At 42.0% G+C, this 16,101-nt stretch overlaps 1 protein-coding gene across 2 annotated transcripts in view; it reads right to left on the bottom strand.

Annotated features, from left to right (window-relative positions):
- itpr2 (inositol 1,4,5-trisphosphate receptor, type 2) overlaps positions 1–16,101 on the bottom strand; it is a 108,546-nt gene that overhangs the window by 12,655 nt on the left and 79,790 nt on the right. For both annotated transcript variants that reach the window (XM_072695630.1, XM_072695631.1), the window contains 10 exons: positions 12,543–12,653; positions 12,087–12,279; positions 10,577–10,702; positions 10,095–10,270; positions 9,033–9,197; positions 8,638–8,821; positions 4,300–4,389; positions 3,214–3,344; positions 2,434–2,599; positions 1,030–1,190 (listed from right to left, as the gene is read on the bottom strand). In XM_072695630.1, the coding sequence (XP_072551731.1) occupies positions 1,030–1,190; positions 2,434–2,599; positions 3,214–3,344; positions 4,300–4,389; positions 8,638–8,821; positions 9,033–9,197; positions 10,095–10,270; positions 10,577–10,702; positions 12,087–12,279; positions 12,543–12,653 (1,503 nt within the window). The remainder of the gene's footprint in view (positions 1–1,029; positions 1,191–2,433; positions 2,600–3,213; positions 3,345–4,299; positions 4,390–8,637; positions 8,822–9,032; positions 9,198–10,094; positions 10,271–10,576; positions 10,703–12,086; positions 12,280–12,542; positions 12,654–16,101) is intronic.

Raw genomic sequence — 16,101 nt, 5'->3', positions numbered from 1 at the left:
ATTACAAAATGTGTGAAAGCATTTTTGTATATTTTGACAAAATGTGAATCCGGCAGCTGTTCGTTGTTCTTTAATTTCATGATAAATGGAAAAACTTTTTAATCTAAACTTTCTAACACAAACCATCCAGCAAACAGCGCCGACCACATTTAAATCACCCCCAAAATACAGCAGCAACCAGTAAAAAGCTAAAGGATTTGTGTCCAAACTGATGAGTGAGTTTCAGCGCTTTAGAGAAGCAGCCCTTTTCAGTTGTGCTTTCATTTTTACCTCCATCGTGCAGTTCCGCTTTCTCAGCTGGTGCTCGCAGTTTGAAATGTGGTTGATTACAAAAAGTAAAGTACATTTCATCTTGAGAGACACATTACAATAATACAGTACCAAGTTTGCCTGAAAAGGTTAATGTGACATCAAGCTCCACCCTCAAATCAATACATTAAACAATATTGGCCTTCAAAACGGATCAATCTCTCTCTAATACATGGCATTACAGTCCAGGTAGGACATGGCATGATCTAAAAGAATAGCAAATTGCTCCTTCATTCCTGAACCATGTAGAAAACACCCTTCTGTAACATTGTTCTCTCAAGAAACTGAAAAGCGAACGTCTTGCAGAACAGTTTTACGTTGCCAGCTGTGTTGCAGCACTTTAGCACAGAAGCAGCCAAAGAACATGCACCAGTTACACTCCTGTGGGTGCTTTCACTTGCCAAACTAAACTAAACCGAAATCCAAACTAAACCACCTCAGGAATGTCAGTGACTGTAATCTAGATACCGTATTTCCCAGTAATCTATCGGCTTGTGTTCACCCATAAAACACCATGGGAACATTCAGGGTATTGTGGCAGGTCGTACTTTAACTGGGATTTCCACTCTGGCTTGGGTTCCCACTTAACCGTTCTTGGGTAAACATGCAAGTGTCAGTGTAAAAAAGAGGCTCAACAGAACTTCTATACATAAGAATGAAGAATTCTTAACCCTTAGAAAATATTTTTTTCTGTGAAAAAAGTCAACAGCAGAGACTGACCTTAATCATCTGGGCCACGTAGCTCTCAGGACCTGTGTACTCAGTGGGGTCCTTCACTCGCACCAGCACCAGGAAGTACAGATAGTGCCACATGTTGTGCTCAACCTTGATGTGCTCCTCAAACGACACCGTCTTGTTGTCAAACTTGTCTCTCTCCAGCCCTGCAAGAGTACAAATACTACCTATCAAAACACACCAATAGCAAGCTAATGATGTTCCATGGAGATGTCTTACGCTTAGGTTTACAGTGGTCTTTAACCCTAGAGTTCATAGCCATCCCTGGTGAGAACAGAAACATGTTATAATAACATACTGATTATTTTGCTTGCATAAATATTGCTGAAAGTGCTGATTCTACACTGATGATGGAATGAGCTAGCCATATGAGCTAGTACACTGTTAATGCATCAAGTCCTGGTTTCACTGTTTGAAATTCACTGCTGCTCCTGGCTTACAATCAGAGTGAGAAGCAACACTGAATGAATGGAGCTGGCTACGTTGCCCATGTTACAGCAATATGAATGTAAGTATTACGCAAAGGGTTTACTCTGGCCTTAAAGCAACATTATGACCCAGTTTACAGCTGGTGACATGCCGGAACTGTATCCCTCAGCTTGTCAACAAATGCTTGGGTTTGGCTGTTCATGAGGGGGCGCTCAAAGCGTGATTTGTATTGACGAAAGTTGTGTAAAAGTGAATTAGACTTCGCAACTGAAGGGGGAGCCTGGAAGCAATAAATATATAAATAAATAAATAAATAAATAAATAAAATAATAAAAATAATAAATGATATATATATAATTTATTATTATTATTTTTTTTATTTGTTTATTTATAAGCAAAACTAATGTTGCTTTAAATTAAATTCCATATTTTTTTAAGTAGTAGTGCGATAGGCAGGGTTTAAGCCTCAAGCCTGCAGGATTTTTAGTTATTTTAGTTATTATTAGATAATTTCAGTTTTGTAGACAGTACAGCCACACACTGCGCACCTGATCCCGGACTGTATTTTCTTTACAATTTTTTTCCGGTGTGCACTGTGTGGGTGAAATACCAATGATAATAAAATATCAGATTAAAAATATCATGAAAAAAAGCAGGTTCAGGACATCCCTGGATATTTTATTATGAGTTTTATTTTTGATTAAAAGTTATTGTCAGGTATATAGTTTCATATCGCCAAATGAAAAATCTCCCTTTATATTTTTGTCTTTTCAAACTGTCAATATAGAATGTAAATGAAATAGACACTCAGTGTGCGTCTCTGTAACTATTTATGTATATCAAAAGTCAAGCAGTAACTCCTCCATTTTAAACTCAATTTAACTACAGACAATCACACTCTGATCACCTTCGGGCCTTCAAGCCTGTGCGTGTGTGTGTGTGTATGTGTGTGGGACATACCACAGATGAAGCAGGTGGTCTTCAGGATTTCCTCTTTGCCCTGTTTCTCACTCCTCAAGTCAGCGAACGTGTCGATGATTACACCAAAGATGAGGTTTAGCACGATAATGATGACAATGAAGAAGAACAGCAGGTCATACACCACACGGGCTGCAAACATCGGCTCCTACCAGGAGTGAGGACATGAGTCACAGGATAAGAGGAGGTGCAGCTCATGGTCAGAGACGTTAAGGACTAAATTGTGACCAAGATTAGATAAACAATAATAACCAGGGCTCATACATACACTAAATGTCCAAATGTTTGTGGACACCCCTTCTAATGCATGCATGTAGCTACCTTAAGTTGCACCCACTGCTGACACAGATGTGCTCATGTGCACACACAGCTTGTCTGGTCTCTCTAGAGAAGTACTGCCAATAGAATAGGACTCTCTGGAGCAGATCAACATGAATCTATTGGCATCATGCCTCCTAATGCTAGGAGTGGGCCAGAGGGGTTTAAAGCCCCCAAGCATTGAGCTGTGGAGCAGTGTAACTGCTTTCTGTCGAATGATGGTGGTGATCCATCCAGTATTTTTAGGAGATGTTGGGAAGTTGGGGATGAGGTGAGGTGCTTCAAAATCTAGTAGAATGTCTCCCCTGGACAGTAGAGACAGATACTCCAACAAAGCAGGATAAGCTCATTTTAATACCCTTAATTTCAGAGTAAACAAGGAATGACCAGGTGTCCCAATACTTTTGCCCATAATGTGTATGTTGAATGGAAAAGTGTCCTCACGTCTTTTGAAGGCTTGCGGAGAATGTCTGCGATGCCACCTCCGTTGCGCAGCCCGTGGTTCAACACCGTTACGATACACATGAGCAGAGTCTCACACACTCGCTCCATTTCTGGCTCGTCATTTTTCCCCTCTAGGGAACAGACAGACAGAGCAACATCAGACACACACACACACACACACACACACACAAACTTTCATCAGCCTGTTTGGACAGTGAGGTGAGAGCAGGATAAGGGTTAAATGAGTTAAACACACACCAAGACAAAAGGACTGTAAGAGTGAGCGTGCGAGTGTGCGCGAGAGAGTGCGTGAGAGAGCACGTGTTGGTACCCAGAAGCACAGGTGATCTACAGAGACTCACAAGACCTCCGAACAAAAAAGCACATGAGCCACCCCCTCAACAAACGCAGATACACTCACACACACATTCACAGGTCATCATATTTTGACTCTGTAACCTCAGTGACAGAAGACAGACCCTCACACACACTCAAGTGAGGAATCTCCGGATCACGAGAAGGGGACAATCCTCGACTGTCCCTTCAGTGTAGGAAACTGGCTCAGAGCCACAGTAAATACTGGTCTTCTCAAGAAGCTTCTGAAGTTCACTGCAATTCTGTTCTCCAACAAAACCTCATGCAGCTCAAGCTCTCAGCATTAGGCTTTAACCTATGCCACTGATTGGGCTAAAATTCAAGGCTGCAGCTTGGCCTTATATTGCTCAACATTGTTGGGAACCTGAGACTCACACCTCCACTCATAGCCTTCTATGAGTCTCTTCTGCTTACTACTCTCAGAGCCAGATAAAAAAAGAGTGTATTTGCTTTCATCCAAAAAAAAAAAAAACTCCCTAAATGAAAAGTTGCTGAATTTTTGATACAATGTAAAGATCATCTGCCAGATTCACATGAATTGTGTGGGTGACAAGATCTAACACTGATGAGTGTTTCCTCTATGGGACTACCCCAGCTCACCCACACTAATAGTGAGTAGAGGATGAAGAGTGTGTACGGGAGTGTACGGGTGTGACACTAGAGGGTAAAGACAGTTTAGCAGTGCTTGTTACATCAGTGCAGCCTGCTTACCATAGTTAGAGGGGGGAGATGGGACAGGGCAGGCCTCCCGCTCACAGGTCATGGAGTCTGCAACCTCGCGCACCTTCACCCTCTCCGACACTCCAACCAGCAAGAAGAACAAGTGTTAGTATTACAGAGAAACAGCTTCTCCTCCACCACCTCCTCCTCACTCCACTGATACACCACCAAATCAACGTAAGCTGCCCACCAGAAAGGTCAGTTTATGTTAATGTGGAACGTGTGTTCTCTGCCAGTTTACAGAATATTAATGAACTGTATTGATGTATATTATGTATGAATATTATGGTGCATTGCTTTGCATCCATACTGTTATCAGAGTTAGTCTTCCTGCCATAAACTGACCATAGGAATGAATAGGGTGCAAAGGTTGGTGAACCCTTCTTCATACACTCTTCTTTAACACCCAACCAACCACCTGAGACACCACAGCCACCTTGGATACCATAGCAACTGCTCACAAACCAACTAGCAACACTGTAGCAACATCCAAGCAACCTCTTGGAAAACTTTAGCGACCACTTGACAACACCATAGCAATCGGCTCGAAAGCACTTCGCAACACCATTCCTAAGGCACTCGTAACACCCAACCAACCAACCACATAGGGTGCCACAGCAACCACCAAAAACACAATAGGAACAACCTGGGAAACCAAAGCAACTGCTTAGCAAACAACTAGCAATACCTTAGCCCCCATGAAGCAACATCATATCATCCACCTGAAGTACCATAGCAACCGATAGCAAACCAGGCAGAAACCACTTAGCAACACACTTTCTAAAAAGCTAGTTACACCCAACCAACCACATTGGGTGTAACAGCAACCACTTGGCAACACCCTGCTAACCACCTGAGAAACCATGGCAACAACCTGGGATACCATAGCATCTGTTAAGCAACCGCCTAACACTGCCCTAACAACCACTTAGCAACATCATAGCAACCAGCTAGTAACCAGTTAGCAACACCATGATGACCACCTAGCAACACAATAACAAACCAGGAAGAAACCACCTCGCAACACCCTTTTTAAATACACTAGTAACACCCAACCAACCACATAGGGTGCCACAGCAACCACTTGGCAACATCCTAGTAACCACCTGAGATGCCATAGCAACAACTTGGAATACCACAGCAACTGCTAAGCAAACATCTAACAACACCCTAGCAACTACTTTGCAACACCACAGCAACCAGCGTCTAACCAATAAGCAACATCATAGCAACAACACTGAATACCACGGAAACCACCTAACACCACTATAGCAACCACCGAGCAACCACTAAACCTAGCCTACTCGTCACCCTATTGACCACGTAGCAACTGCCTGAAAATGAGAACCTCCTAAGCAGCACAACTACTGTGTGTTTTCCTCAGGAAACACACTTTTCTAGTTAATATGAATATTGTATGAAAATATGTTAGTATGAACCTTTGTTAAGATAACCTATACAAAAGATAATGAGGTCATTGCAATTGCGCAGTTTCACAGGCAAACAGCTCTAGGATGTTTATGGATCAGTTTTCAAATCATAATAAAAACTAAAATAATAAAAACCTGAATACCTATAGAAACAAATGTGATATGGAAATTCTCCAGTGACTACAACATTCTCTCAATGAACTACAACATGCTTTACTTACATTTTTGGAAAACATCCTCATTTTGCATATGCATTTATTTAAGGGAAAAAAAATCCTTTTTCCAATTTTGGAAATATGCAAATAAATATGGGATTCCGGACTAAACGACTATAGTTTTAATCAAGTAATAGTAGAGTTATAGTTAATAGTTAATTGATTTTCGTCAAAATAAGGTTATAGAGTTAGTCATATATATATATATATATATATATATATATATATATATATATATATATATATATATATATATATATATATATCGCTGCTATCAAATGAAAAACATGTATCTTCATTTTTGTCCGTTTTTAGTTTTCGTCATCGCTTGAACCCTGAAGCTGTTCTGTACACTGTGACAATAATTCTACATGAATGGACCAATAGAAATGCTCCTTCTCCTGTAAAGTTGCCATTTTGGAGATACATGTTTTTCATTGGACAGCAACGATACAAGGTTTCTGTAAATTGACAATGAAAATAAACACATTTTAAGAATGTCTCTTAAAGCTTGTTGCCTCCTGGAACAAGAAAGATTTCAGCCTTCATCCAACCCAAACACTCTCTGTCCTCTGTGAGTCTGTGCGTGTGTGTGAGTGAGTGTGTGTACACATAGGCTCGGCTGCTGAGCAGGATGAGGATGTCCCGGTTCATACACGAGCATGCATGTGCACAGTATATTTGCGTGTGTGCGCGCGTGTGTGTGTTTGCCCCGCTGTCCCTTATGCCAGAGCAGTGGTGCACGGCTCACAGATGAAGAGATTACATAAGGGAGAGTGGCCACTGCCGGGTTATACAACAGGTGCACATGTGCTAGCAGGTTTCTCTGGTCACAATCCAGCAACACACACATGAGCACACACACAAACACGTCTGAGTGTGCACATGTAGCGGCCTCGCTTTCTGCTCCAGTGAACAATCGCGCATAACACATGGGACGCCATCAAACTGGAGTGCATAGGAGGTCATATATTGCTTTTACAAAGCATCATATTCTGCTTTTAGTGCCATCGATTTTTTACCCCTAGACATCGCAGTTGCTGCCAAAAGACAAACAAAATTCTGTAATTTTGTATTAATATTCACTTAAAGCCCAATAGATCATATTTGTGTTTATAAGTGGAAAAGTAAAGATTTTATTATGGTTTAAATTTGATGGCAAGATTGTAGTAGAATTTTAGCTAACCTTTTGGAATTACCTGGATTTCTGCACTGTTTATGATGTAGATGATGGTATGATTAAGATGTAGTCTGATCATTTTCTGATAAGTCACAGTTATAGACAAACACAGTCTAACTAAACTAATAACATGCCTTATGTCTGATTTCGCACACTAAGAAAACACCCATGGTGCAGGCTAGAAAAAGTAAGTGAACCTCTGTGTTAATGACCTCTCCAAAACTGAATTGACAAAAGGGGTTTCAAGGAGATGAAAAAAAAGACTGGTAAGTGTGAACAATGCCTCGTTGCAAACAACTTTTAAAGGACCTCAGAAGAAGCTGAAAAAAGGCTATAAAAGCTTTGCTAAAGACCTGAGTGTACATCAATCCCCAGTTGGAGAAATTTCAAGACTGTCGTTCGTCATCTAGTTAAGATCACTCCAAGAGCACAAAGGGAAATCCTGAAAGAAGTGAGAGAGAACCCAGGAGTAACTGCAAAAGACTTATAGATATAACTCCACAAACTGCAAACTGTGAAAACATGACCACTGTCAGAAAAACACTGAAAAAGAAAGTGATCATGGAAGGACACCAAGCTGCTTTCCATAAAAACACAGTGGACGCCTCATGTTTATTCAGAATTACCTGGATGTTCCACAATACTTCTGGAGAAAATTGTCTATGGACAAGTGCACAACGCCATGTTTGGAGAAAAAGAAAACTGCTCACCAACCCCAAAACCTCATCTTAACTGTGAAACATGGTGGAGGGAGCATCATGGTTTGACACTACTTTGCTGCCTCAGGGTTTGGACACCTTGCTATCATTGAGGGAACAACAAATTCAAAGGTGGATCAAAACATTTTACAGGAGAATGTAACCAGAGTCTTGATCTTAATCCTGCGAAGATGCTGTGAAAGAGGGCTGTGTAATGGCTGCCAGAAATGGATAAGCTGAAACACACTTGCAGGGAGGAACGGTCCAAGGGGGGTCTACAGGTTATTTAATTAAATGGTTCACTTACTTTTTCTTGCCTGCACTGTGGATGTTTACACAATGTGATCAATAAAAGACATGAACAGTCCAACTGTGTGTGTTTTTTGCCTATTTTTGCCAATTAGCTTTTGGATAAGTCATTAACACAGAGGTTCACTTACTTTTTCTAACCTGCACCATGGCTGTTCACTTAGTGTGCAAAATAAAACATTAGACATCTGACAGTTCAGCTGTTTGTGTTATTAGTTTAGTTGATTGTTTTGGTCTGTAATTGTGAGTTAGAACTTACTTACTTACTTAGTACAGGAATCCAGGTACTTCCAAAGGGTTCACTTACTTTTTCTAGCCTGCACTGTGGGTTTTTCTCAGTGTGATCAATAAAAGCCATAAACAGTCCAACAGTTAGTGTTATTAGTGCAGTTAGATTATGTTGGTCTATCACTGTGATGGGCACAATCAGACCACATTTTATTAGCAATTCTTAAAAATGTAAAGACCCAATGTGGTTTGCTTTAGTTGGTGCATACCAAGTGCAGGGTGACGGTCTACCTCCATCAGGAAGTCGCTTTGAAGGAAGAGGAAGCCTACAATGGAGAAGAGGTAGACCAGGATGATGGCCAGCACGGCGGTGAGGAAGATGGAGCGTCCGTTCTTTGTCACGCTCCTCATCACGTTCAGCAGAGTCTCCTCTCTGCGTACCAGATCAAACAGCTACAGATAAAGAGAGAACAGGAAACGCTCAGTATGAGTCTGAAAGAGACAGTCAGAACATTCAACCAAACAAATGACTCTAATATTTTACAAAAGTAACTCACATCCAGGTACCTGTTTCCCAAACTGAAATGGAAATGCTTATGTGTGAATAGCACTACAGTAGGCGTAGTTAAAGTGGAGTGAGGACTGAGTGCTGTGGAGTGCGTACCAGTATGCTGTAGAAGAACTCATGCACGAACAGGCCGAGCATGCAGACGATGACATAGGAGACGTGGAGGAGGAAGAAGATGTCCATGATGACTGCTTTGTAGCCTCTTGTGAACGTGCCCTGGTTTCCCACAAAACTCACCAGAAACACAATCTTATTCAGGAGCTGGGAGAAGAAAAATCGGGTTTAGAAAAAGCAAAACCTAAAGTATTATTTATAGTTATCATCCAAAACATCTGGTCTGGTAAATCAGTGTTTAATAAGGTTAAATCAGGTGAGCTGCTGAAAGAATTGATCCTCACAAATTCATGTGCTGGCTTGGGGCATCTAAGAGAAATCTGGAATCTCAACTATTTTCTTTAAGAAAATAGAAATTACTGCTACTTTTTACTGTATTTATGTTTACCTGCATCTGTTGTAATGTGATCTCAGATATTTCTGATGAATGCCTTCAATAATGTACTTAAATGTCTAAAACTTCAGTGTATCAAAATAAAAACATTGTAGGCATTTAAGACTCCCAAAACTAAAAATGATCAGGTGGCACAACTGTATATGCACACTATATAAGTTATACTAAATAACAAAAGGTGATTTACTTTTTATAAAACAGTTTGGCATGTTGGAAGGCCTTAAATAACATTCTGCTGAGGCCTTAAATAACATTCTGATCGGCAAATTAATAAATTTAACAAATGTAACAAGCTCAGACTAACGCGTCAGGTCACCTGCTCCACCACCAGCTAACAGACATCTGATTAAGAGCAAATAGGGGAGAGAGCACCATGTACCCACCCGAAGAGAGCACAGCCAATTGTGCTCTTTCGGACTCTGGCTGCTGATGGCAAAGCAGCACGGTTCGAGCTAGCGACCCCCGGGTCATAGTGGTAGCACATTAGGCCGCTGAGCCACTCGTAGATCCTTTACTTCTCATATTGAAAGAATCAACTATCCGGTCAACAGCCATTATAGCTATGAAACGACTATCAATATCTCAGCACAATAGATTCATGCACATGGCAGTGGTGCTTCTACTGAGTGGGCACGAAAAAGCAGTCTTACGTTGGCGGCTCCGAGCAGCACGAGAGTGGGGTGTAAGCCTATGGTGTATATGGAGCGGAGGATGATTGTGACCAGGAAGGCCAGGATGCCGCCTTGTCTGGGCAGGATGAAAAGCATGGACGTGCACACTACCACAGCTACCCACAGCAGGACAGACAGAAAGGGGGGCAGGACACCTGGGAGACACACACAAACACTCATCAAAGACATGCTGCTTAGTGAAGAAACGCATGAACCATCACGTCTTCTTTTAATGGAATCATCAATGCCCTTTCTGAACAGTGAGGAAGCTTTCAGCGCTAGAATGAATACACAATCTACTGGGAATGGTTGCTAAGCTTCCCGTGCTTTGAAATGAAGACTAAGCTCAGTTTCTGTCATGATTTACCTTCATTATCACAGAGGTCCCTTTCATTAGACTGCATTAGTGAAGTTGGGTTTGGGCTGCAGAAAGTACGAGTACAAGGACTTTTAAAACTTACCCTCATCTTCATCATCCCCGAATGGGTAGAAGAGAGCTACAGCCAGGTTGACCAGTACAGCCAGATTAAAGGAGATACTGCCCCAAAGAGAGATGTGCTTTGCTACCCAGAACAAAGCCACATTATCTACACACACACACACACACACACACACACACACACACACACAACCAGAGCACAAGTTAATTTCCTTAAAAAATATTGCCCTGTAGTTTAAAACATTCTTAAAAGTGCCACAGAATGCATTTATTTCCTATTTTAAGTTCTTTAAACATCACCTCACCAGGAACATCATCTGGACCTGATGTATAAAAAGTAAGTATGTGACTCCAGTTGGGGTGAAAAATGCCCAGATACTCTTAACCACCCTGTTATTTTGTCTTGGAAGGAAACCGATTTTCCATGGTGGACATGGTGGACTCTATGCTCACTGGGTTCTCTCAGTGATCAGTCGGCACAGTGCTGTTGGCTATCTGAAGAGATTGTAGCTGATGTGCGTAACTTCTAGCCTAGCACAGATGTCCACTTCCTTGCTGGGCTTCTGCGCTCCTGTTTTTGTGCAGATACCCTCCAGGTCAGCCCTACAACTAGTGGTGCTACTCTAAGTGGGCTGGCGTTTTTGGCCTTTTTTTGCCTCGCTTTCATATTCTCCTGAATTGCTGTTGTGTATAGCCTTAAAAGGCTTTCACTAGTGGGCTGAGTGTATGTACATTTTGGAGGTGATGCATTTGTGTTTGTGTTTTTTTTTTTTTTTTTTTTAACCCAATTTACTTAGCTGAGCAAATTAACCTACTAAGACTCCCTCAATCACGTGCAAGGCTCCCGACACTTGTCGAGGACAAGCACCCAACATGATGAATGGCTCCTCCAATGCATGTGAAGTTAGACACCACTGCAGCAGCAATAGACATGAAAGCACTGAATCCCCAGCTCTGATACATCAAGCAACAGAAGACTGTGCCAACCAGCATCACAGTGAGAGTGATGGGAAAGAGCACCACCTTCCCACCAAAAGAGAGCATGGGCAATTGTGCCCTCTTGGGCTCTGGTGGCTGACGGCGAAACAGCATGGCCTAGAATAAAACTCAGAGTCTGCTGAGCCGCTCAGAGTCTGCTGAGCCACTGTTTGAGTCCTTGGGTTTAGTTTTTGTTTTTTTTAGGGAAGAGATACCGGTGTCTGACATTCATGGTACAATACTTCCATGTACTGAACTCATTATTCAAGTATGCCAATGAAAAATATGGTCTTTCATTCTAGGGCACCTTTAAGCTTTAATGCAAAGATATTTGACTCCAATTTAAAGCATTTTCAAATCTCACAAGACTTACACAGTAACTGTGATTCACTAATCAGTAAATACTATGAATTTAGTATGAGAGTTATTTGTTTATGGCAGTAAGTGTGGGCCTATATACAAGCCACTGCAGTTAACGGGGTAAATTACGAATAGGGTTAAAGCACAGCTCTGACGACACTTGTGAGGTTTTGTTCACAAAAAAACTGACATACTCCTCATCTTCTTTTGCCACCACATCTCATTGTACAGGTCGTCAAACTGCTGGAAGAAGTGGTTGACCTTGCTGCCCTGGTCATCCCGCTCTGTAGTGGTGAAGACCCGCACTTTGGACTCCTCCGTCAGGTACTCGCAGATGTTGGGCACCGGGAACACGATCTGCTCCATGGTGCGGTCGTGACGCACAATCTGGGACCAAATCAACCAAATCAGTGATCAGTTCCAACCAACCAGGAATCACATAACACTCTTCAATCGACTGAAAAAAGCCCTGACAGGCCGCTGACAAAGCAGGGCAGTTAAAAGAGATCCATTACCAAACCATTAGTTTGGCATCTGGACTCAGCACAGTCATCAACAGCTCAGAGCTGATGAAACAGGAAGCAGTGATGCCCTCTGTGACTACATGAAGATGACTACATCTCTTCATCTACTTGGCAGTGTGTGTGTACCTCTATTTGAGCCGTGTGTTTGGCGTAGTATCTGAGCGATTCTTCTCCCTCTGTTTCGGTGTCCGAGCAGGGCTTCAGACTCTGCTGCAGTACCTTTCGGTGCCGTGCCAACTGGAAATCAACAACACTGATTTAACACACGCGTACAGTCATAACAGACCTCAGTTCAGACTAGGCACCCCAATTCACCTTCTTCAGGCTTTTCTCTTACCCTATAAGGAATGGCTAAACCAGTGGTTGAATGGTAAGTAACCAGTGGTCTCTAAGAACTGGTGCTCTGCACGCTTTAGCGGTTTTCTAGCTTGAAAAAGGTGCTCTCTGCAAATACCATTTAAGGATTTGTAATTTTGATCATTTACCCTGATAATAGGGTCCATAGCTTCTTTTTCCCCCAACCTATTATCTGTCACAGAAACCTGGTCACCTGCTTTTAAAAAAAATTGTAATCAACTACACTCTACTAATATAACAGAGATTATGATGTAAAAAACGCTACTGTAAACTACTTAATTTGAGTCTTAGTTTTATAAGATTCACACCATGGATGGCACACAAGAACCTGAGGAGCCTCCATATAATGTAAAGTAAGGTTTTACATCATTCAATAATTATTTGAAGAGTGTTTAAAGAGTATTTAAGAGTATTTAAAGAGTGCAGGGCCAGTTTTGAGACCCATTAGAAGTCTAGAAGACTGTTCAGGGCTGTATGTAACCCAATATACTGCCATGGAAGAACCTGCAGAGGAGGAATATTTATTTATAAGAATGCAGGGCCAGTATTAGAAACCCATTAGAGGTCTACAAGGCTGTCCAGGATGATGCAACCCTAGACTGCCACAGAAGAACCTGGAGAGCCTCCACATAATATAAAGTAATGTTCTACACCACTTCCAAAGGTTGTAAACAACCCTTCAGGAATTAGAAGTCTAGTAGAAGGCTGTCCAAGACTGTATGTAACACCATACTGCCACACGAAACTCTAAGCGGATCGAACAAATATTGACAGGGCTGCAAAGGCATTTGTCATATCAACACTTCCCGGTCTTGCGTAACTGCATAGGGAGAGGCTTGGGAAGTATAAACAAACACTAATCCAATTAATCCAATTAATCAAACAAAGAACAGTGCATTTCTTCCTCTCCCGGAGTAGCACCGGCTGGCCAGCAGCCGGGATTGAATGTGCCTGCTTGGCCTGATTGCCACCGGCTTACACTGACAAAACAGTGGGCTCATCGTTTCTAACAGGGCATAGAGGCACAGGCCAGGGAGGGATCAATGACACCCGGAAAGGAGGACTCGTGCTCCATTCATCAGGCAAAGAGAGCTCAGCCCTTAAGAAGACAGTAGGATAGAAAAAAACCCTACACAGACTGCATCAGTGCCAAGCAGATACACAGCTCCTTATCTAACCAGACATAGATCTGGCAGGACTGACGCTGCGTAGACACAGAGCGAGAGAGATGCGTCCTTCAGGCTGACAAATAAGAAATCTTCACTCCGATACAGCCAGTCACTCAGCTATTTATTCACTCGCCCCACGCCATAATAAAAACAACAACAACAACAACAACAACAACAGAGAAACAAAGAAAGGGCTGAGGACATTTGATGGGTATAAATGAGCCAAGAGTAAGCCTCTCAAAATGTGCAATTATAAGTCATCTCATAGAGCAGCAATGAAACCTGTATAACAGTACAGACAACAGGAGCCAATAAGTCAATAAACTTCTCTAATTAAAAATAGTATAAATAATAAAAAAAGGAATTCAAAAATAAAAAGGAAAAACATACAGTTTCCAAAAAAAATAATATAAAATAAATAAATTTAAAAAAATAAATAAATCAAAAATCAAAAATCGACAAGGTCAAGTTCAGAACTTAAACTGAACCACATGGACAAAGAAATCTTCTGAAGGACAGTTTTATAGTCAGATGAGACCATGATTGTACCAACTGTACCATGGTGGTGTATCATGCTCTGAGGCTGTTTTGCTGCCAGTGGGATTCTTCAGCAGAACCTCAAACACACATTAAAGGTGGTTGTGAAATGGATTAGGCAGGCTGACATCAGGCTTTAGGAAAGGTCTTCTCAAAGTCTTGGCCTCAACCTCACTGGAAATATGTGGACTGTGCTTAAAAGGTGCCAAAAAACTAACCAACTAAATCGAACTTCCAACCAGAATTCAGCCTAGAAGCTCGCTGATGGCTACCAAAAGGTTCTGGTCAAAGTTCTGATTTTAGCCTGTTACATTTACTTTGCTGTTGCTGCCTTAGAATTCACAGAGGGCTTTTAATTTGAAAGACAGACACAAGAAGGGGAGACGTAAATAACCTTTCTGACTTCTTTACTTACCTAAAAGGTCTGATAATCAACATAGTGTTCAACCCGTACCTTTAGACATGGCACTGACTGAATAAAAGTATAGTGTATAGTGTGAATAAATCAAAAAAGAAGTGGACACATTAAAACAACATGGACAAAAGTATTGGGACACCTGCTCATTCATTCATTGGTTCGTATCCAGCCTTTGTTGGAGTCTCTACTGTCCAGGAAGAAGGTTTTCTACTAGATCTTGGAAGAGCAGTGCTGTGAGGATAAGACCGTTAGTAAGGTCACAGTGTTGGATGATCACCACCCCACCTCATCCAAAACTCCCCAACTCACAAAACACATTTCCACTGCTCCACAGCTTAATGCTGGGGAGCTTTATACCCCCCTACCCGATACCTGGCATTATAGGCTTCATATTGTTTATCCCCTTAAGAGTGTCTCTCTATTGGCAATACTTCTCTAAAGGGACAAGACAACTTAAAGTAGCTGTCCCCAAACATTTGGACATGGAGTGTAACCTCTGTACAAGAAACCTGTGCACGAAGCATGTCGCATCAATGTTACCTGTACATAATCAACTAGCAATACCACTAATGATAAAGTGATAAGGGCTGGGAGTATGATATTAATGGCAGCGAGCTCCATAAAGGTTACTCTTTAACTGCTCGAGGACCAGAGAGTGAGACTGTGACTATCTCCATCTGTCTGCCTGTTCCTGGGTGTGTTGTTGACGCTGTGGAGACACCCAGGTCCCTGAGGCCACGTTTTGTTTTCCCTCACGTGGAGAAGGATGCAGGAAAATGAGAGTGAAAAGCTCCGTCTGTCTGATCCAGCTGAAAGCTGTGCAAGACAAAAGCATATGGCTAAAGGCAGCAGGAAGGATAAATATAACTGGAGCAAAACAAAGAGTCAACTATGCCCGTCTTCTCTTCTGTCATGTGAGAGTGCATGTACACATATGTGCGAGGCTGTGTGTGTGTGTGCGTGTGTGTGTGTGTGCGTGTGTGTGTTTAAAATAGCAAACAGAAACAGTGCTGGGTCATAATGAAAGCCGCCAGGCGGAGGGACAGAAATACGCTGTCTGATGGAGGGCTCAATAGTAACGAAAAGCAGAAGTGAAACTGACCCTGACAGACAGACAGGCGGACAGAGTGCACTGGCTGCAGCAGTTCAGCAGCAGGGCATCGGAACGGGCGCTTCTGCAAATGAGTAACCTGAAGCTGAATAA

This window comes from Salminus brasiliensis, chromosome 13 (assembly GCF_030463535.1).
Source record: "Salminus brasiliensis chromosome 13, fSalBra1.hap2, whole genome shotgun sequence".
In the NCBI taxonomy this organism is placed as follows: domain Eukaryota; kingdom Metazoa; phylum Chordata; class Actinopteri; order Characiformes; family Bryconidae; genus Salminus; species Salminus brasiliensis.
Note: the sequence above shows the minus strand (reverse complement) of the source record. Positions and strands in the feature narration are given on the sequence as shown.